This window comes from Gymnoscopelus braueri (genome assembly GCF_963280865.1).
Source record: "Gymnoscopelus braueri genome assembly, chromosome: 19".
NCBI lineage: Eukaryota > Metazoa > Chordata > Actinopteri > Myctophiformes > Myctophidae > Gymnoscopelus > Gymnoscopelus braueri.
Window position 1 is genome coordinate 30,562,888 of NC_137621.1, and position 21,108 is coordinate 30,583,995.

The 21,108-nt window shown below is 42.6% G+C and overlaps 1 protein-coding gene across 5 annotated transcripts in view; it reads left to right on the forward strand.

Moving 5' to 3' along the window:
• Window positions 1-581: 581 nt before the first annotated feature.
• Window positions 582-21,108, forward strand: part of mta1 (metastasis associated 1) — a 56,477-nt gene continuing 35,950 nt past the window's right edge. For all 5 annotated transcript variants that reach the window (XM_080415004.1, XM_080415005.1, XM_080415007.1 and 2 more), the window contains exons 1-3: window positions 582-701; window positions 9,956-10,023; window positions 16,035-16,128. In XM_080415004.1, coding sequence (XP_080271130.1) covers window positions 674-701; window positions 9,956-10,023; window positions 16,035-16,128 — 190 coding nt within the window. In that variant the 5' untranslated portion in view covers window positions 582-673. The remainder of the gene's footprint in view (window positions 702-9,955; window positions 10,024-16,034; window positions 16,129-21,108) is intronic.

The following is a 21,108-nucleotide window of genomic DNA, read 5'->3' on the forward strand; positions in this document are numbered from 1 at the left end:
ATTAATAAAGGACGACGGGGCACCAAACTTGGGTAGTACGGGAATATAATATGTGCGCTGTCTCTTTAAGATCCCTTGGCTAGTCCGCTTCGTATCAGCGTTGCCATGTCGGTTTATTATAAGCGACTGTGGGCTTGTTTTTCTGTAAAGTCGCTTGTAAATATTGGTAGTTTGCGGGTTGCAGTTTTTGGCGCTTGTTTCTAAAGTGTAGTTGCTTATTTAGGCTTGTTTCCACATTTTGTTATTATTATTTAAACCAGTGGTTCTCAAATATTTTCATGAAAATGTTTTGTGCCAGGGAGCCTTTGTGTTGTTAGAATGTTTCAAATTTTCCATAAAATATTCCACATTTTATTTGCAAGAGTTTTTGAAAATAGCAGACCTACAAGCTCACAACGCATCGCGACGCGTGGTGAGCTTGTAGATCGGCTATTTTCAAATAGCCGATGCAATAATAGGTTTAAAAGTGCTCATGCGGCCTAATAAGTCACTTCTTTTTGGGCTTGCTTTCCTAGACCCGGGTTTGCTTGTTTCTCCCGCAGAACCTGGCAACGCCGCTTCGTATTGATCAATCCACCATTTTCCAACACAGAGCGGCGGTAGGCAGTGGTAACACACATAACTAGACAGTACCCCTCTAGTCTACCTGGAGACGCCAGGACCCGGGCCGGTCATGGCAGCCAACATGTACCGGGTTGGAGGTAAGAAGGGGGGGGGACAACATTTCCATATCCTTTTACTTCGCACTCGCGAACGATTCGTCGCTGGTGTTTTTTTTCCCACAGCGGGGTCCTCTCTATCCTTCCTCTTTTATTTCCTAAAGCTAAACAACCTTGTGCTTTTTCAGAGAGGATGATGATGGTGACTGTGTGAGGAGGAGGAGGATGGTGATGAAGAGCAGTGGTTCTCTTCTTGTTTTTTTTCCCCTCTCTCTTTTGTGTTGGTTTGTTTTTAGTTTTAAATCGCGTTCGTGCCTAAACGAAATGCTTAAATGTGCTACTAAAGGCGTCCATACAGTAAAGTAACAGCACATGTTTTCTTTTTTTCCCCCCTCAATATTTAACCTTAAGTTAACAGTGTGTGCACAGCTTCTAAAAGTTTGGTGTGTCAGCTCTTTGGCTACAGGCTACTGGTGGGATTTAGGTTTTACCCCAAGTGTGAGCAGGACAGGACAGGGCAAGCAGATGCCCACTTTTTAAGGCAGTGGTTCTCAAACTTTTTCTTGTCAAGGACCCCTAAATTAATGTGTGTTTGGCTGCGGACCCCCATCTGAAAAGATTTTGTGCCAAGGACCCCCCCATACTAGATTTGTGGTGTGTACATTTTCGAAAATATATAAGACATTTTCAAAGAATGTCAAGATGTTTTGATCTATAGGGCCATGGGGGTCCCTGGACCCCACTTCGAGAACCCCTGCATTAGACCATGGACCACCATAGCTCTGAGAGTGTACAAATGGAGCCAAATGGACACGTCCATTTGGTTCTATGTGTACACTCTCAGAGTTGCAGTACAACCACATAAGGGGTCCATTTGGTTCATAACAAGCCATCATTTATCTGGGAACCCCCTCAAGGACCCCTGGGGGTCCCCGAACCCCACTTTGAGAACCAATGCTTTAAGGTACTAAGCAAGAGCTACATGTGTTGTGCTCAAAAAAGTTAGACGACCCCCATTTATATAGCCTGTTTACCTGGTACAGCTGGAAATATAAGGTTGGAAGAATAATTCTGCAGACTAAAATAAGTTGTGGACTATTATGTCATGCATTGTCTTGAGCAGGCTGATATTGTTTTTTTCTTCTTATTATCTGATCATTTCTAATGAAGATTTGACCCTATTGGTTCTGCCTTCCCACATAAGCATAGGCTGTTCTTATTCACTCACTGCCCATGTACTCCATGTGTAATGTTTTTTTAATGTCATATGAACACTGATAACAGTTGTGTAATAGCTAAAATTAGGTGGTGGATCATTCTTGGGGAGCTGAGAGGGTGACTTAACTCACCTGGTTCGTTCTGTTATGAGAAAGGACCAGAGGTCTCAGATGTCAATACAAATGACTGGTGGTACGTTTTAATTTCAAAGCTGAAAGATACTGACTCCACATCACATATTACTTTAGGTCACAATGAAGATGTTTTCCTTTCACTTTGACCATGACACATTGTCAGCGTCACCAGACAAGTAGGAAGCGAACATGTCAACATGGGAATTGATGGCCTCAGGATGCAACCAGCATCAAAATGGACAATATGTGGATACATGATGCGTTTTGTGTGGTTCTGTGATTTCAGCCTGTTCTTTAGTCACGGAAACATTTTCATGCATGTATTGTTCAGCAATCTGTTATCCTTGAAATGGAGACAGTCAGCTAATAGTGCATTCATATCTCAAATACATAGAGAAATGTACAGGCGTGTTACAGAAGCAAGTAGAACGTAGAAGACTTATACATTTTGTTTTAAATATGCAAATCCCTGCAAAACTGTATGTGGAATGACATACATAGCCTGCAGGCCAAGTGAAACAGAGACATGGCAGAAGGTTTCATGGCAATACATATGTATATGTACCTTACAATGATCTTAACACACAGTTTATTCAAATACAAGAAGGCCTTGCCAGGCTTGCCTGAGTGAGAACAGGTTGGGTCTATGGACAGGTGGGAAATTAACACCTGCCTCCAGTCAAATTGGTGATACATTTTGGTTCTGGCTGGCCAGTTTGTATGCCTTACCGACCTTACCTGCTGGCAGGTGACCAAGCGTAGTTTGGAGGTCATGTTCTTCTGTTCTAAAGATCTCTTTAGTGTGGGACTCGCCTGGCCTGTATCTTATCCACAGGGATAGGATCTGTACCACAGTGGTGATAAAGCACCATTTAGTCTATGAGAGGTGTAGGTTACTCTATTTATAATGCTACGGTTTGACCATGTTCTGAATTTCTGACAACTGGAGTTCAATTAGTGCTGGGATTTATGTCAAGTACTAGATCTAAGTTCACTTGTTCATGCTCCACCCCAGGGCATCCCTTCCTCACAAGATAATTGAAAAAGATTCATATTTTCGAATAGCCTAATCTTTCAACAGCGTAGAAAGATGATATAGTCAGAATTCAACAAAGTCATCTCTTAAACCTCAGTTGCTTCCCTTGTAATTCACAGTAGTAAAAAAACATCTCATTATAGTTACAGGGTCCCCACGGTCATGAAATTTCTGGAAATATTTTGAAATTATAAAAAACCTTTTCCAGTCCTGGAAAAGGTTTGGAATTCATCAAGGGTCCTGGAATATCCTCGAACAATATTTGGCTATGCATTGTTTTTGGCTATTGATTTTGTTTATAAAAAGCGTTTTCCAAAACATGTATATAACACAAAATATGTAACATTTTTCACCGAACGGGCTGCGTGATTGCAGCCTAATGTATACTGGACGTGATGTATAACAGATCTACAAGCTTACAACATGCTGCAGAGTGTTGCGTAGTTAGTTAGTAAATTTGGTACGAAATTTGGAATGGAATTATACCATTCTATATTCTATGCTTTATTTTTGCTACACTGCCTGTCTTTAGGCATTGCACATAGGAGTAAGAGACTCCTTTATTGCGCTGAATGATTGTTATTTAGGCCTGGAAATTTGGTTAAATATTCTGGAAAAGTTTTGGAGAAGTTTTGGAAAATCATTGGTAAAAATGTGTGGGAACCCTGTAGTTAAGATAGGCTATAACATGAATATACACTTCATGTATATTTGATATTTATTTTTTATTTCATTTAAATTGTAACTACAATTTGTGAGAAGTTTGTACTATAATAATTTCACCCACTCTTTTACACCCGTGGACTTGTGATGCGACAAAGTAAAGCTGATGTTGAATTGTGTGATTTAATTTTATGGATTGTGTTTGATTGTACTGATGAGAAAAGGGCAGTACAACACACAGAGACAGACAGTATGTGTGTTGTGCCCTTTTCTCGAACAGTACTGGTGTTTTTTGTAATACTGGCACAGTTGGGCTTTCTTGCAAAGTTTGATTCATTTAATTGATTTGAAAGGAAAAGTGACATTGTTTAGTGACAATGGTGACATACTGTATATAATATCGACAAAAGCGCTTTTAGGCCATTTTTAGGCTATGTTCAATTGGTCGATCTAATTGAAATGCCACAAGTAGGTACAGGCCTCTTGTACCATAACGTAAACGCATCTGTTACTCGGAAGAACTCTAAGATTTGATATCATGATGTTACTCGACAGTACTACTACTATAACGTTGTTATGCAGTCAGTCATACAGTAGGACTTAGGCTCTCTAGACCAGATAGAAATACTGTTATGCCCCAAGATTCACTGCAGGTTCCCTGGTCTGGCCCTCCACTTCCCCGCGATCTGGCTTCGGCGGCTTGGCATCAAGACAAAGCAGGCTCTTCTAAAGATGGCTGACACTTTGCAAGTCAATGCTGGATCATCATAGAAAAGCAGTGACTTCCCTTGTGGGTGAAGCATGGACAAAGGCTGGCTCAGTAGGCCTTGATGTCTTTGTTTCACCGCATGGGCCACAGGCGATTCTTCCGGAGCTTGTGGTGCTTGTTCCTGAGCCCAGTGCTTTCCCTCCGTATACAGGGAAAGTATTGGTTACACAAAACATGTGAGTTTTGTCATCTCCCTTGTCAGAAGAGAACCTAACTCGATATGAGTGTCACTAATGGCTGCAGTAGCTTTGTCAAATGACCCTTCAAACCAGTTAATGGGGGTCGAAGAGTTGATCAAATTGGTTAACTGCTGTTGGTCCTATCAAAAATGTACCACACCTGCATGGTGACTGGTGCTCATTCCTAACGCCTAGTTGTGGTACAGTAATGGAGTAGCCAAGACTTGCGATTGCTTTCAGGCATCCTGACAAGTATGGTGTGTATGATTGATTCAAGACATTTATTAACTGGATTTAATTCTGGGGGTGACATTTTTTGCTTTACCTACACATGTATGTACCCAAATTTGAATTAGTGTTTTGTATTTGCTGCAGTGCCACTTCCTATTTGGAGAGAAATTATTTGGATTCTGATCCCTTTGAACTGCAAGAAAGCACTAGAAATGCTCTGTTGAGAGTCGGCCGCTTGGCGTTGCAATTATTCCCGTTCAGTCCTACAGTGCAATTTGAACAAGAACAAGTTGCATTACTAGTGCTGCAGCACTAATGCAGGAAAGAATGCATGGCTGCACAGTAAAATCCTTAGTGTTAATTTAACCTGCAGTGAATAATTGGACCCCTGCAGGTCGATTTTTACACCCAGGAGTTAAATTAAGACTGAGGACTTTACTGTGTGAAGGGGGGGGCACTTATTACAGTGACTACCACTATATCTTGCCTCAATCCCTCTTTCCTCTCAAAACACCTCCAAACTGAAAGACTCTGACATGTTTTATTCCTGCAAAGAGTACACAAGTGGATCATTCAGCACTAGTTCTAGAGTTGAATACTAACCATCTATCTTGACGATAACCAGAGAATTCCAACCAAAAGATTTATCTATTGTCTGAGGTGAGATGGTCACATTATGAGTCAGCCGAAATGCATGCGAGGAAATGGTAGAGAGCTAGTTTTGGGTGCAGTGATGGCCTTAATCTACAAACAAGACATGTGGTGTGTGCAGCTCTATCTAGGTTGAACAGGCTTGTGAGGATGGAAGCGAGTGGTATGAAAGTGTGAAAAAGAGGTGTGCGATTGATTCAGCAGGGGATTGAATTACCTGCCATTGCCATAGTAACCTCCATCCATACCATGCCTATGCCACACAGAGACGTGATTTTTGTCCTGTGGTTCTGGCGCACAACAGGATCTGTGAATGTGTGTGTATGTATGTTTGCGTGAAGGTGGGTGCACACTTGTGTGCGAGCGCTCATGTTGTCGTAAATGTGTAGACTACTGAGTTTTGTCATTCTCGTTGTGTGGGTGGATGTTCTCTTATCTTTCACAGCTGACATTTTGATGTGTCACAAATGGGTAAGCGCAGCTGAATGTAAATCATTAAATCTCTGTATTAATTTAGACTTTACTGAGTGTCAGCATGGGCAACTTCTGTACAGTTAACATCATGCTGGCCTGGCTGGCACACAGAAGCACCTAAATGAAACTGACCCAGAACTGATGTTAAGACCTGCAGCTGTGTTTTACCCATCTAATGACACCTCACAATATCTGCTGTGAAAATAGCCTATTGCCTAAGTTTCTCAAAGTCTTGATACTTATAGTTTGAGCCTACACATTAAAATCCCCAATGTTAATTTACTTCCAAGTCAACTTAATGCTGAGGATTTATTGTGTACCCCTGTCATTCCAAAGGCATACATGCCCCATTGCAGGGCAGAACTCGCTAGTGCAGTCAATGTTCATACTTCTTAGCATTTTATCTTGATTATGTTGTCAGTCAAAGACGTGAGAGTCGACATCTAGGCTGAAAAATCTGTCTGAAATAAATCAAATATTAGATTAATAAAACATTTGTTGAGTATCAAATATATTGACCAGACGGGTGATCCCAGATCAGGCCCGGGGGTCCACAAGCAGGGGATAAGTGTCTACCTAGTTTGATCCGTCCGTTCAAGCTCCACATCTCTGTTTGTTTCAACATGGCTACCCATCTCTCTTGTCTCTGCCCTACTGCCTTCTCCAATGTCTTCTCCTGTGTTGTCTCATTCACTCACTTCCTTACACTCTCGTTAACTCTTCTCACTTGTTCACTCAGTCATTCATTCATTCACTCCCTCTTTCATGGTCTTTTTTTCTCACATCCTTTTTTTTTGCTCAGTTCTCCAACTAAGCCATTTCTCTCTCGCTCATATCTCTGTGAGCCTGCTGGCTTGTCTGTCTATCAGTCAGTCTGTCTGTCTGTCTGTCTTGTCTGTCTGTCTCTCTCTCTGTCTCCCGTATCCAATCAGCACACTCATTTTTTTCTCATTCTCATCAGCACCCCTGTCTCGCTCTCGCTGTCTGTCTGTCTCTCTGGCCTGGTTTGATCTCACCCGGCAGACTCCCATCTTTTGGGGCTCAGCAACATGCCTTGATTGGCTCTCACAAAATTCGACTGCACTGTGATGTCACAGGCGCCGGGGCCTGCCGATTGGTCGAGGCTGGCAGCGGGGGATGGGGGGCACAGTGAAGGCTGTGGGCACATGCAGACGGAGATGGCGGGAGGGCTGGCAGGAACGGAGAGACTGAGTGGCGCTGCCTAGTGCCTACAGGCCTCTCTCACTCTCTCCCCCCACAGATAGACTCTCACTGTCTCTCACTCACACTCTCTCCCTTTTGCTCACCACGAGGCTTCAGTTTTTCACATGGTGGAAACTCAACACTCATACAACCCACACTCAATTCTCTCACTTATATACACAACCATTAGCTTCCCGTATTTCTTTTGCTGTCGGTAGGAGTAAGAGTGGAACTTAATTAAGAAGGGCTCTTGTTTTTATATCGAGTGCCAGCCGTAACTTGTGTGTGGTGTTAGAACGAGAAAGAATGAGGGATAGGTAGTGGGTAGCCTGCTGCAACCCTCCTGATTTCGTGTATAAAGGGGCGTGTGTATAGAGCCGGCGAGAGACGGCGCCTGATCCCATTGGTTCACCGATCTGTCCGTCAACCCCCGCCCCGTTAACACAACATTACGAGCGACGCCCACTGCACTCTGGTTGGTTGGGAAATGAAACACTTCCTCATACCCAGTACAGGCTATAGTTGGGCCAGGCTTTTATTTTTTAGCAAAACTAAGCAATAAAAGCCTGGAGATCGAGGCTAGGTAGTGGGCACCACTTCACCAAAGAGAAAGGGTGCATTGACGGTCACGGCCAAATACACCAATATCGTTGGACTCTCATCAGGTTCTCATCGCACTCATTCTCTCTGGTTTGTCATGAGCCCCAGTCCCTAAGATTAAGCGTGAAATTACCTTTTTCTTTTTATCTGGGTTCTTATGAACATTGGGTGGTATAAAACGGAGCACGTTGGAGGATATCTTCACTTCGCTCCTCAGTATCGGCATTGCTCAATTTCAAGTTGGCCTATTTGGCATTCATCAGTGGGACCGAGACGTCACGTTGGCAGCAGAGTCTAATGACAAGTTAATACAGGGTAAAGAGTAGGCAGGCATGCACTGATGAGCTCTCCCATCTCCTTCTCCCATTCTCTCTCTCTCTCTCTTAGCAATGTCAAGGGTACTGAATGTGTCCATTTCGTGTAGTGATGCAGACATTATGGAAGTTATACTTTTACATGTCCGCTGAGCCGCTTACAGTTAGAAATATCCTCAGTGCCATAATATAGGATATATTTAGATTCCGGTCGGGTTTGGGCAATGGGTTGGACTTAATGGCTACCCAGTATATGCCAGTGTGTTGTGCTTGCACGATGACCTCGCACAGCGTACGGCCGTACGCCCAAGTTTGTTGTAATGAAACTGAGGAGGTGGAGACTAGAGCAGAGAGAGGCAGGATCATGGAGAATGTTGTTCCTCTGTGCAAATACGTATGTAGGGTTTGTAAGAATGCAATGTGCATGCATACTGTACGCGTTTACCCTGTTCATCTGAAGACCTTGTTTATCCTCTCGTTTGCCATCAGTTTTTGTGAGATCTCAGGCCCGCTCGATGGAGTCACCCGGGGCCTTGGGGCAGGGGGGTGGGGGGGGGGGGGGTAGGGAGGCTGGCTGGCGGGTTGGGGGGTAGGGGTTAGTGTGAGGGGAGGATAGCTGCAGCTCCAGGCAGCCTACCAAGTGTGGTGTATAATCAGACAGTGCTCAGCCAAGATGCACGCAGGGCTAAGGCACCCTACCAAGCCTGGGGTCTGTGGGGACGTCCTGGGGAGAGCTAAGCCTCCAATGGGCCTGGAGCAGTGCCAGTGGTCATGCACGCGCATGCAGACACACACGCACACGCACACACACATGCACGTTGCACAAATGTGTACTTGGACAAGCACATGCAGTGCAGCTACATTGCACATAAACGCACGCACGCTCACGCTCGCGCGCGCACACACACCCAAGGGGGTGGAATGAAAGGAGGTAGAGGACAAAGACAGCATGTGGACCCACTGAGGAAATACAAGGCTACACTGTGAATGGAGGGCCTGACGAGCTAGGACAGATTGGTTTGTGTGTTTTTATTTGTGTGACACTGTCTTCCTCACTCTTCCCAAACATCTCTCTGATAGTCAGACCTCCCAGATGAAACTGCTGGCTATGAAATTAGCCTAATCAAGTCAAAGCCAACATTTTGGTGGATGTCCGTCGGTAACTGCTTTTTCCTCTGCACTAATTGAGCTGTCGCAGTTCTGTTCCAACAAAATCAGCCCGGCTGGTTGGTGGTTGGATGACCTTCTAGTAGAGCCTGACCGATGCCAGATTTTTGGGCCCGATCATGATTTTGGAGAGTCCTAGCCCAAAGATCACTGATGTTTTAAGTTTAGCCGATATTTTATTGCACAAACTTTCCATTTCCATTGGAGAATATTTAATTTATAAGCAAACAAATGGATTAAAAATAAGCACAACTAACATTTTGATAGATAAAAGCCCTGTTCAAAAATATTATAATTTTTTGCCTACAATGACATGCCCAAAATAGGGATGCCAGGTTTAAAATCAGGACACATCGGCTGTATAATAGACCATATTCACACGGCGGCCATATTGGAATTTAACATTGAAAGTGCCACCCCGTTTCCGTGGAAACGGGGTGGCACTTCATTGACTTAATAGGAACATGGCCGCCGTGTGAATATGGTCTATTGCTGATACCTTATGTCGTCAAAAAAGTCAAACACCGGCCCGATGTATCGGTCTGGCCAATGTATCCGTCTGGTTCTGCCTTCTAGAATGAATCGTGACTGACATTCTTTTCTTTTCCTTGTCTTCTCACCCTCTCTGCCTCTCTTTCTCTCTCTGTTCCTCTACAGATTATGTTTATTTTGAGAACTCGTCCAGTAACCCCCTGCTGATCAGAAGGATAGAAGAGCTGAACAAGGTGAGTGTGAGTGTGTGTGTGTGTGTGTGTGTGTGTGTGTGTGTGTCTGTGTGTGGGTGTGCTTGTATTACTATACTTGTGTGGGTCACATGCCCCCACAAGTATAATAGTAATAGAATTTGAGAAATAGTCGTTGAGGACAATTTCCCTGGTCATTGATTGATTGATTGAATACTTTATTAGTCAAAAACGTAAACAGCACATGGTACAGTCAGACATTAAGGCTAAAAGGATAACACAAAAAAATAGTTAGATTTACAATTAGGAAAAGATTCAGGTTGGGGTTAGGATTAGTATTTAGTGGTCGGGGTAGGAGTTATGCCTGATTTATGCAGTACTCAACTGTGCGCTGGTGTTGCGCACAGAAAATAGTAGAGCTAAAAGCTCACGCGCGTAGTCAGTCAGGTTAGAAATGCCCAAAAAAGGTAAAAATGTCCTCACAAGTATTGTAATAAAAATGTGTGTGTGTGTGAAAGAGAGAGACGGAGGCCAGGCTCACGCTGAGGAATTAGACTCTTACGGTTGGAACATAAGGGCTCAGTGTCAAAAGGTGATGCCTCTTGGTTCCGTATCGATGTCGCATTTAAAGTTACAAAAGGTATTCAAAAAGTTTGGTTATTTTGGACGAGGAGTCATGTTTTCTTATTATTTATGAACGTGGGGTCCGTTGTTTTCTACACTGAGGAGAGTTAGAACAGGACAAATTCCCTTTAAGAAATGCAATAGGCATTTAACACTGAGGAAGAGTTAGACTTAGAACCAGGACGAATTCCTTTTTAGGAATGCATGTACAAACATTAAATAGACATTAATGAATTTCATTGATGGAATTGCTGTGAGACTGATTATTTGTTTGTTATTGACGCATGCATACCTTGTGGCTCAGATCTTAGTGACGTCCTCTTTCCATTGCATCTAAACACCCACGCAGAAGCAGTTTTGACTGCGATGAGACCAATCCTATCTGTCACATAGGTAAAATGTACCGGTAATCAGATATTTTTCGATCACCCCACCACCACCCACCCATTTTTTTGGTTGTTGTTGAATAAAATGACAGCATTGCAAAATGTCACTACTCAAGGACTCTCAGGACATTGAACATTGCAATATTGTCATCTTACGATTCAAATATCACAGTGACATTGCACAGGGAGCTCTCCAACACCCTTCTTCACCCCACAACATTACACAACGTTGTTTTCAGAGATGAAAAGAAATGGGAGGATGGCGCTTTTCTCCAGACTAGTAGCAGGTGTCCCCTGTCTGTCCCCTGTCCCTGACTTGGGCTGACTAATCCGGGGGCTGTTTAATGTGATTGACGCCGAGGCCAGACTCAGCCTTCTGCTCTGCCTGTCACTCTCTCTGCGGCTCTTCCTCAGGGACCTCAGCGAGTGTCAGTCTACCACAGATGATTCCTGCACAGGTCTGAAGAATGCTCTAGTGTAAAATAAAGATGTTTATTTCCCAGATCAACAGCAGTATGGAAAAACACAAGCCATGGGGAAAAAAAGCATTGTCAAGTGCTTTCACCCAAGAGCCTAGATAATAATTGTGTGTGTGTGTGTGTGTGTGTGTGTGTGTGTGTGTGTGTCACAAAGTGATGCGTTGATCAGCATGCTCGGGTTTAAGTACGCAGCATTGGCCGGGTTCTCTGCTTCTTCCTCTCCCTACCTGTCTCTCTCGCTGAGCGCTCTCTGGTCTGATGTCAGATGAAACCTTCCTCTCTCAATTTTTCTCTCGGTTCTCGAGATACGTGAAGGACACACACACACGCACACAAACTGATTATTTTATTTGGGATGGCTGACCACTTTTGTCCGCCGTTGCCGGAGTTATAGGCTCTGTGCATAATCGTAGTTCCGTGGTCAGTTTCTCATAGCTTAATTATGATTGGCTCAGCTGCAGATTTGAACCAGAAACACATATGAAGCTATGGGAAACTAACCTGGAACCGGAAATGGGTGTGCCACCTTCTGGAAAAGGGAACTACAATTGCGCTGTTGACGATCAGCGTGTTCAGGTTCCAGTACAGAATCAGAATAAGACGATATTAGACAGATTGTTGCATGGGTGTAATAGGCTCTCTCTCTCTCCAAAACATACTGATACAAACGGAGGCATACTCATTGTAGTAGAAAAAGGATCTGGAAACGTATCATGCTTGCTTCTATGTTCCGTTTCATTTATGTTGTGTTTCATAATGACTTTTATGTGGGTGCTGACGCTACCACTTATGTTGGCGTCTTTGCGACACAACATAAATGTGACAAGAAGCTCGGCCAATCAGTTAAGCCGACGGATTGGGTTAACAATCAGGACCAGCACACGTCTCCCCCCCCCCCCCTACACTCGGAGATGAGGTGCATCCCTCGCAGACCGGCGAACAGACAGATACAGACATTCATGTTTTTCCGGTTCGCATAATTAAGTGCCAGCCGCTATTCAGGCTCTGAGTTGATGTGTGGTTATGAAGTCTTAAATGCGTTGGACATCTTTTCAGCTGTGTATGTGACTTTCAGCCACTGAAAATGTAGAATGTATGGCCTTTTCGGGATGTTAATTTATTTCTGAGAGTGTAACATAAGGGTCAATGCCTATCATACCTATCAGTCATTTAGCTGGGGAACCCCCTCAAGGACACCTGTGGTACCCGGATTCATACCCAACAATCATACCACGTTTTTACAGTCACTTACATCACGTCACCTGCTCATTCTGATGATGGTACTGTAACTGAACCTCTTGGCCCTTTCAGCATACAATACTTTATACACTGACCGAGTTGCAGCCACATCACTCTCTGTTTGGAGGAGTAGGTTGTTGCATTAATGAACAGGTGTAACTACCTATTAATGTGGCCACTGAGTGTAACAGTATATACTTTATTAGATATATACGTAGTATACATATGTGCTTTATTAAGAAAGGCAAGTTTATTTGTATAGCACATTTCAAGAACAAGATAATTCAGTGTGCTTGACGTAAAACATTAAGCAAAAGAAACGTGTTTATAGTATAGACATAGGACATAGTATTAGATAGAATAGTGTAGCACAGATCCAGAATCGGATTCATACCCAGGACATCACAATTATTATTTATGCGCTTAACACCCCAGAGTGCCTCTGGCTGTGTCTATATATTTGCCTGAAGTTGCCCATAGCAGAAGTGCCTGTGTCTCATTTTACAAGATTGTAGCAACAGTTGGAGACATGCATCACTGCTGGAGACATCCACAGCATCCTGTTAGCATCCCTGAAAGCATCAATTTCTGAAAAAAACAAATCTGCTTGTTTGCTTGCAAGTGCAATCACAACAGGACTGTTTTCTCTCATTACCTCTGCCGCTTACAAACAAGGAAATGTGTGGAGGTTATTGATTTGATAGAAAGATGGTATAATAGAATTTCACACACATCTCCAGTGGTGACAACTAAGGTATGTTTAGAGATATACATTTAAATATGCCATTAAGTCCTTGGAGCCACGCATGCCTATTCTGCCCAATAATAATAATAAATATAGCTGCTAGCAGCAATACCAGGACCAAGCAATGCAATATGCAATAAAGAAAAAGCAATATGCGCAATAAGCCATAGAAACATAATAGACTGAACTTGAGAGAAAAAATACTATGCGATTAACAAATGAGCATTGGAAACAGCTGAGGAGAGTCCTGAGGGATTGTAGATATTAAAATTATTATGTTGTTTATAATGGCATATTTCAAACTCTTTCAGTCATCAAGACAAAAGTTTGCCAATTCTCTGCTTCATCCACACAACAGAAACAATTGTAGTATTCTAATTAGGCTTTTCATCCCTATTCCTGACCAATCGGTTTTGCCGGGGCCTGGGATCGAACTTGTGACCTTCTGTTTCCCAGGCGTCCTCTCTACGCATTCAGCTACAACAGCCCTATTTAAGTTTGCTGAAAAGCATAAAGTTTTGCCTTCTGTCATGCCCCATGCCCCTGTTAAAAGTTAGTGTTTTTCAATTGAGTGCTATAGCACCACCCTTTTGGTCAATGGTTTCTTTCTTGGCTATGTTTGGCATAGCACTACCATATTGCCGGGTTTCGTAAAAAACAACTGCACGGTTAAGCCAGAACTGCAAAAAACGGCGGAAGAATAAAACTAACAAAAACAATTGGGGTCCTACGCAGCACATGCTTGGCCCCCTAATAATAATAATAATTATATACTTTATTTATAGAGCACTTATTCAAATTCTAAGTTATAAAGTGCTTTACATGAAAAGGAAAAAAACAACAACAACATATTACTGTCAGCCTTTTCACCTGTGCCTTCTCTATGCCATCTCCCTATCAGTCTTCCAGTTATCTCAATAAAAAAAAAAGTGGACTGGCCTGCCATCTTCCCGTTTTGAAATGTATGGAGAGAAATTGATGTGTTAAATATTGACTTTGAATGTGCATTTTGTCCATCGCCTCTATCTTTTCGTCCGGTCATCATATATCTCTCATATGTACTATGGACTGAGGGCTGCCAGTCCTGTATTACTGTGGTAAACTGGGCAAGGTACTCAGATTATAGTATAGTTCTTAAAGGTACAATTCGAGATTTATTTTAATGAATAAAACATTATAACCAATATGTAGTCTCCCTATCTTCCATTGAGAAATGTTTACCCCGCCAGTAGGACACCTACTGGTTGAAAATGTCAATAAAGTTATTTGAACTTTGAAGCAGTCAGAATGGGCAATAGATTTGTTACCATCTTTATTGTATCGTTGCAGTTATCCCTCTCCATTGGGAGAGGGAGACTACGAACATAAAACTTAAGGATTGTAGCTTTAAATCTTACCCAAAACATTATTTCAAGTCAATGCTACTATTCTTTTATTTTTATTAGAACATTGCAAAGGTTTAATGAGTAAAATAATCTCTACGGAAGTCAAATTCAAAGCTATAAAGAAAGCCTTGCATCGTGTACCACTTAACACTGGATATGAAAGTACCTTTTATTACTTAGTAGTTGTTGTAGGAACACATTTTATTTATGAATTTGTATCATCTTGATTTTGCTGTCACAATTATTACATAATCGCCTAATTGCAATTATTTTAAATAATCACAACTGTTTTTGCATAATCATCATTGTTTCCATGTTCCATATATTTTCAAACATTTTCAAAAATAGCAGATCTACAAGCTCACAATACGTTAAGTTATTATATATATGTCAGTCATATCTTTATTTGACCTCTTAAGCCCTATTTTAGGGCTTAAGTGGTTATTTTATACACAATGCATCGCTTTTAGGTCTATTTTTTGCTCATTTTGAAAATATTTTGCATGATTCCCTATAATTAGGGAGTCGGACACCAGGTTGAAAGTCGTTAAGTGTGCCCTGTGCAATTTTTGGTTTCGAAGCCTAAAAGCCAAACAGAAATGTAATTATTTTTCATATGTTCTATGTTCAATGCCAAAAACACAATGAAATCGTTAATAATAATAATAATAATAATTATTATTATAATTAATTGTATGACAATTAATTGTCAAGTACAATTTCATAATCGTGACAGCCCTACCTCAGATTCACATCTGGTGTACGAGTAAAATCCTCAGTATTCATTTGTCAATTTGTAACTCTGAGAGTGTAAAAATGTGACCAACAACGGGACCCTGGGTCCATTTGGCTACATTTGTACACTCAGAGTTATATTAACACTCAGAATTTGACAGTGTATATATCTATATTCAGCTTGTCCAGTGAAGTCTCCAGTACTGTATGTCTCTCTGTCTATCTCCTCTCTGGGCCCACCACACTAGAAGTAAACAGGCCTGCACATACACATTGTACCACACTGTTCTGATCACTGAAACACTATTGATTGTGATTGAGGGACTTGCTGTAGCCTAATACTGTGTGTTCACACAAACTTGAACCCACTAGCCTCTGTGCGTGTGTGTGTGCGTGCGCACATGGATGTATCCCCCTTGTTGCCAGGGTAACGCTGATTGTCTCTCTCTCTGTTTTCCAGACAGCCAATGGCAATGTGGAGGCCAAAGTGGTGTGTTTTTACCGGCGCAGGGACATCTCCAGCACACTCATTGCCCTGGCAGACAAACACGCAAGTGAGTGACTGACAACGCCCCCCCCCTCAAAAATATACACATGTATGGTTGAAGTCCTTACAAAAATCATCTCTGTTCAATAAATGTACATGCCAAGTATTTTTCTCCCACCAAAAACATCCATAAAGGGGCTTTACAATACCTCTTTCTTTGCTATCATTGCCAAGTATTTTTCTTCCACCAAAAACATCCGTAAATGGGCTTTACAATACCTCTTTCTTTGCTATCATTGCCCTCATTTAGTATTGTAGGATCTATGAATATGTATAAGTTTGAATTTGGGTTATCCAATATGTATCCACTATCGACAGAGAACATCCGAACAGAAACACCAAGTGCACCGCTGCAAAACCGTAACAAGCCAGTCACAGATCACAAGCTCACTCGTCGTGTCGGGGACGGAGTGCTTGTTTTGTATCACTTAACATCCCTGCATAGTTTTTCATGGGACTAAATGCATATAATGCATTAGTGACTCTGATTGGCATTCGGCATGTGATGTCATACCCTGTCTTTGAGTTGCGTGCCCTGCATCAAACCTGGATTGTGTCTTAAGGTCAGATGTAAAACACAGTATTAATGCTTTGCTGATATGCAGAGTGCAAGAAACTACCAGGAGTTTCACAGGGAGGCTTCGAAAATACAGTACAAATGAAAAGCATGATTTATGGGGAAGCAGGTCTTTTGCATCCAGACCCTCCAAAACTTCATCCAACAACAAATCCCTCGAGTTTTTGAGTGGCCCATTGAATTATACGTTTCCATTGTTCAACATTGCTGCAGTGCAACGCGACCCAATCCAACAAGGTACAAAATTGATGAAAATTTAGCCTATTATGGAGTGAATATAAATGTGTGTGTGCGTGCGTGCGTGCGTGCATGAGCAGGCATGTCTCTCTCTCTCTCTTTCTTTCTTTGTTTTGTGTATGCGTCACTCAATGTGTCCATGTTTATCGTAAGTGTGGGCGTGCTGTGTTGCGTGTACATGCACGCGGTGCCGATCAGCGGTGCTCGGAGAGGTTTCTGTAGCGTTCAACACATTGCTGCTGCACCACACCTCGACATCATCATGGATGCAGTCTGGACTTCTTTTCTCAGCCCAGATAGGCCATTCGTTCAAGAGAGAATGAGAGACAGACAGACAACGATTTTAGAGGGTTGAAAAATGGTCTGGTTGGGGGTGGGGACGAGAGAGGCCCCAATGGACTGAGACTGAATCGAGAATGGCTGGAAAGAATGAGAGGGTGCGGAAGAACGAATGAGTGAGTCACAAGCAGGGGAGAGAGAACGGGAGTGAGAATGTATTTGTGTGTGTGTGTGTGTGTGTGTGGGGGGGTAGTTCTCAGTGGAGAGAAGCCCTCCTGACTGCAGCAGTTCTTCTATCAGGACTGACTGCAGACAGCATCCAGCTAGAACGCATGCACTATGCTATGTTCAGTGTGCACACTCTCCATATGCTTCATCTGCAGTGCAAGCAGCCTATCAGTCTCTTTGGCCTGTAACTGTCCACCATTTGTTGGCTTCTACTCCATTCTCCGATCTACTCTTATCTGCAGTATATCCACTCATGTGAATGAGGATAATTCACAATCACCACTAGCCATAAACCAAATATGTGTGGTGGCTGGTTAGTTAGTTTAACTATACTACAGTTTATCTTGCTTGTTATTTTGTGTTCATCTCAAAAGATCTAGTTGGCTGATACAATATATTTAATATTTGATATCTGCAACTGACTGATGTATTGTACTGCAACTGACTGATGTACTTGCACAAGAGACTGAAGTACTCTTAAGGCAGGTACAGACTGCAAGAGCTTTAAGTGGTCGGGGGGTCATCTGATCGTTAAGCATTACACACTGCTGGAGTTTATTTCTTGAAATCGGCTGTCATAATATCGTTGTGGTCTTAACAACAGGATTGATCCCCGACAAGGGCTGACACACTGTAGGATAGTTCACTAGAATGCTATCTCCAGAGTCAGACCCAATACATACATTTGAGTTTATTCCAATTCATTTTAATCGACGTATCCCGTGATATGCCTCTCTCCCTCTCCCTCTCCCCCCTCTCTCGCTCTTTCTCTCTCTCTCTCTCTCTCCCTCTCTCTCTCTCTCTCTCTCTCTCTCGCACGTAAAGTGCGCAGAAGCCGTCAGTGACAGCGTTGCCATGTCCGCTTATTATAAGCGACTTTGGGCTTGTTTTTCTGTAGAGTTGCTTGTAAATATTGGTTGTTGCGGGGTGCATTTTTTGGGCTTATTTGTGTAGTTGCTTATTTGGCCTTGTTTCCTAATGTTGTTTAAACCAGTGGTTTTAACAACACATAATATGTATTTGTCCACAGACCCCCCTTCTGTAAATATGTTGTGCCATCATAGATCCCCATACAAGATTTGTGTGGATTTGGAAAATATTCCACAATTTTCTCAAGATTTTTATTTGCGACGCGTTGTGAGCTTGTAGATCGGCTATTTTCAAATATCCAATGTATTTGTAAATAGGTTTAAAGTGCTCAAGTGGCATTTTCTTGGGCTTGTTTTCATAGACCTGGTTGCTTATTTCTCTCGCAACATCTGGCAACGCTGTTCATAACAGCGTGCACATGCTGCACACGCACACACACACACACACACACACACACACACACACACACACACACAGAGCTCGCTCTTGCTCTCACTCTCTGTCTGTCTCTCTCTCTCTCTCTCTGTACAATTCCTCTAAAATAAACAGCCCACCAGGCTCGCCCACTCTCTCATTTTGTTTTATAATGTTAACTTAATACAGGGCTGGACGGTAATATTGCGGTAGGGACTGTTTGTTGTGGTCAGATCCAGCGACGCTCCCCTGGCCACGGTGGCTGTAATGTGCTCTCATTGGCTGTAGCGTGGATCTCCTCGCAGACCCTTTCATAATGTATGATACTGTCCGATCTCCTGTCTGGGACAGAGCTGAATATCTAACATGGTAGTTATCTGAAAACGGTCGGAAAGCCGTCGCAGAGCGGATAATCGCGGCCACATCGTCTCGCGGAACCTTTCACACAGAGCGAGCATTATCTCGCAGATCAAAGGCCGATCTGCGTCAGATCGGGAGGTTTTGTCGCCGAGCGCCAAAAAATGTCGGCGACAGCAATATCGGACCCAATCTCCTGCAATGTGTACGGGCCCTTAGTTGACATTTTCCTTTTCCTGTGATTATCTTTTGTAACTGCAATTGACAATTAATGTTAATTTGAAAATGGTGTGGGTCAAGAAGAATCAAGAACGTTTATTTGTTACTAGTCATACAGGTACAAGCAGCGAAATGCAAGTGTGTGTGTGTGAGGTGCACACAAATACTAGCAAATAATAGCAATAGCGAAGCTAAGAACATTCAAGATAAGAAAAAGCCTTGAAGAATTACTGTTGCAGCAATGGCAAGGTCAGCATAACTACAATAAAGGGACTGTGCAATAAGGCATAACCATGTATACAGATACCTTGTATACATTGTGCAATATCGGTTTGAGCAATTTGTACAGGAATAACTACAGTTCCGAGTGCCAGCACACATATTTATTTTTATTTATTTTTTTGTAAACATTTCCTCTATTTTTTCCCCTATTGTTCGTCTTCTTGTTTTATTGGTGTTCTTGTTTATTGCTCTAACAGCCGCCGGGTATAAGCTCATCCTGCGCATTGAGCCCCAGGCTATGAGACCCCTCAAACGGGTCTGGTGAATGCTGGGATTTTGCAGCCACTGTGGCCTCTGTCCTTCACAGTACAACACGGATTACAGTTCAAGGTCGAAATTCACAGGCTGCAATCTTCAAGTAGCAGAGAGGAGACAGAGCCACTGTGAAATGCAATGTACTCCTAACAAATATCATTTATGCTCATTTAAAACCACACTTGGGCCTATGAAGATTTCAAATCTATGCTGAACATTTGATTTAGGTCGCTTTACCAGGCGTAATGGCAGTGCTGTTGTCTGAACACTGGCTAGGCCAGTACTTCTCATAGTGGGGTCCAGAGACCCCCAAGTCTCCTTGAGGGGGCTCCAGGGGGGTCCCTAGCAAAATTAGGAAGTGTTTAATTTCACCAGCGAGATCATGTTGGCCCAAAGCGAAAATGTATAATGACTATTCAGATCATAGGTTTCACTCTCTCCACTGTTACAGTATCTCCCAAGCTACAGTATATACAGTTAAATCTAATCTAACCACACACACAAATCTTCTCTTATGTGGGGGTCCCTTGCAGAAGGTCTTTTCAAATGGGGGTACCTATCAATTTGGTGGTTCTTTGACATGAAAATGTTAGAGAAAAACTGGTCTAGGGCTAGGCAATTAAACCCAACCACTTGAAATGGGTTGTGTATGGTGGGCTGTATGTGGGCTCTTCTTGGCGTGTAAAGTGCTGCTGTGTGTTTGATTGCGTTCATGTCTGTATTTGCGTTAACATGTGTACATTTTGTGGACTGGGTGTGTTTGTCTTTCCATCAAAGTGTTTTGTGTTTGCATGTCGATCTGTTGTGTGTTTGTATATGTTTTATGTTGGAGTGCATGTGTACATCCTTTCATGTTTTGTGTGTTGGTGCATATGTGTGTGCGTGTGTTTTTGTGTGCGTGTTTGAGCACTGTACGTTTGTGTGCAGTTGTGTGTTCGCGACCGCAGTCATAGTGGGGGCCTGGGGTCTTATCTGTAACTATCTGGCAGTAGGGGAGTGGGGGGACCACACAGCAACTGTGTGCACAGTAAAATCCTGAGTGTTAATTTAACTCCGAGTGTGTACAGATGTAAGGGTCCATTTCTGAGTTGCAAATGGATAAATTAACTCTCAGGATTTAAGAACCACCATGCTTATTTAATATGAGGACCGTGTGAGTTCGTTGTCTTGTAATGCATGCACATGCACATGCACAATGTTATGCTTGAGTGCTTGAGATTTATTTTTTATTGTTTTTAACTGTCTTAAGTGTCTTAATTGTCATCCATT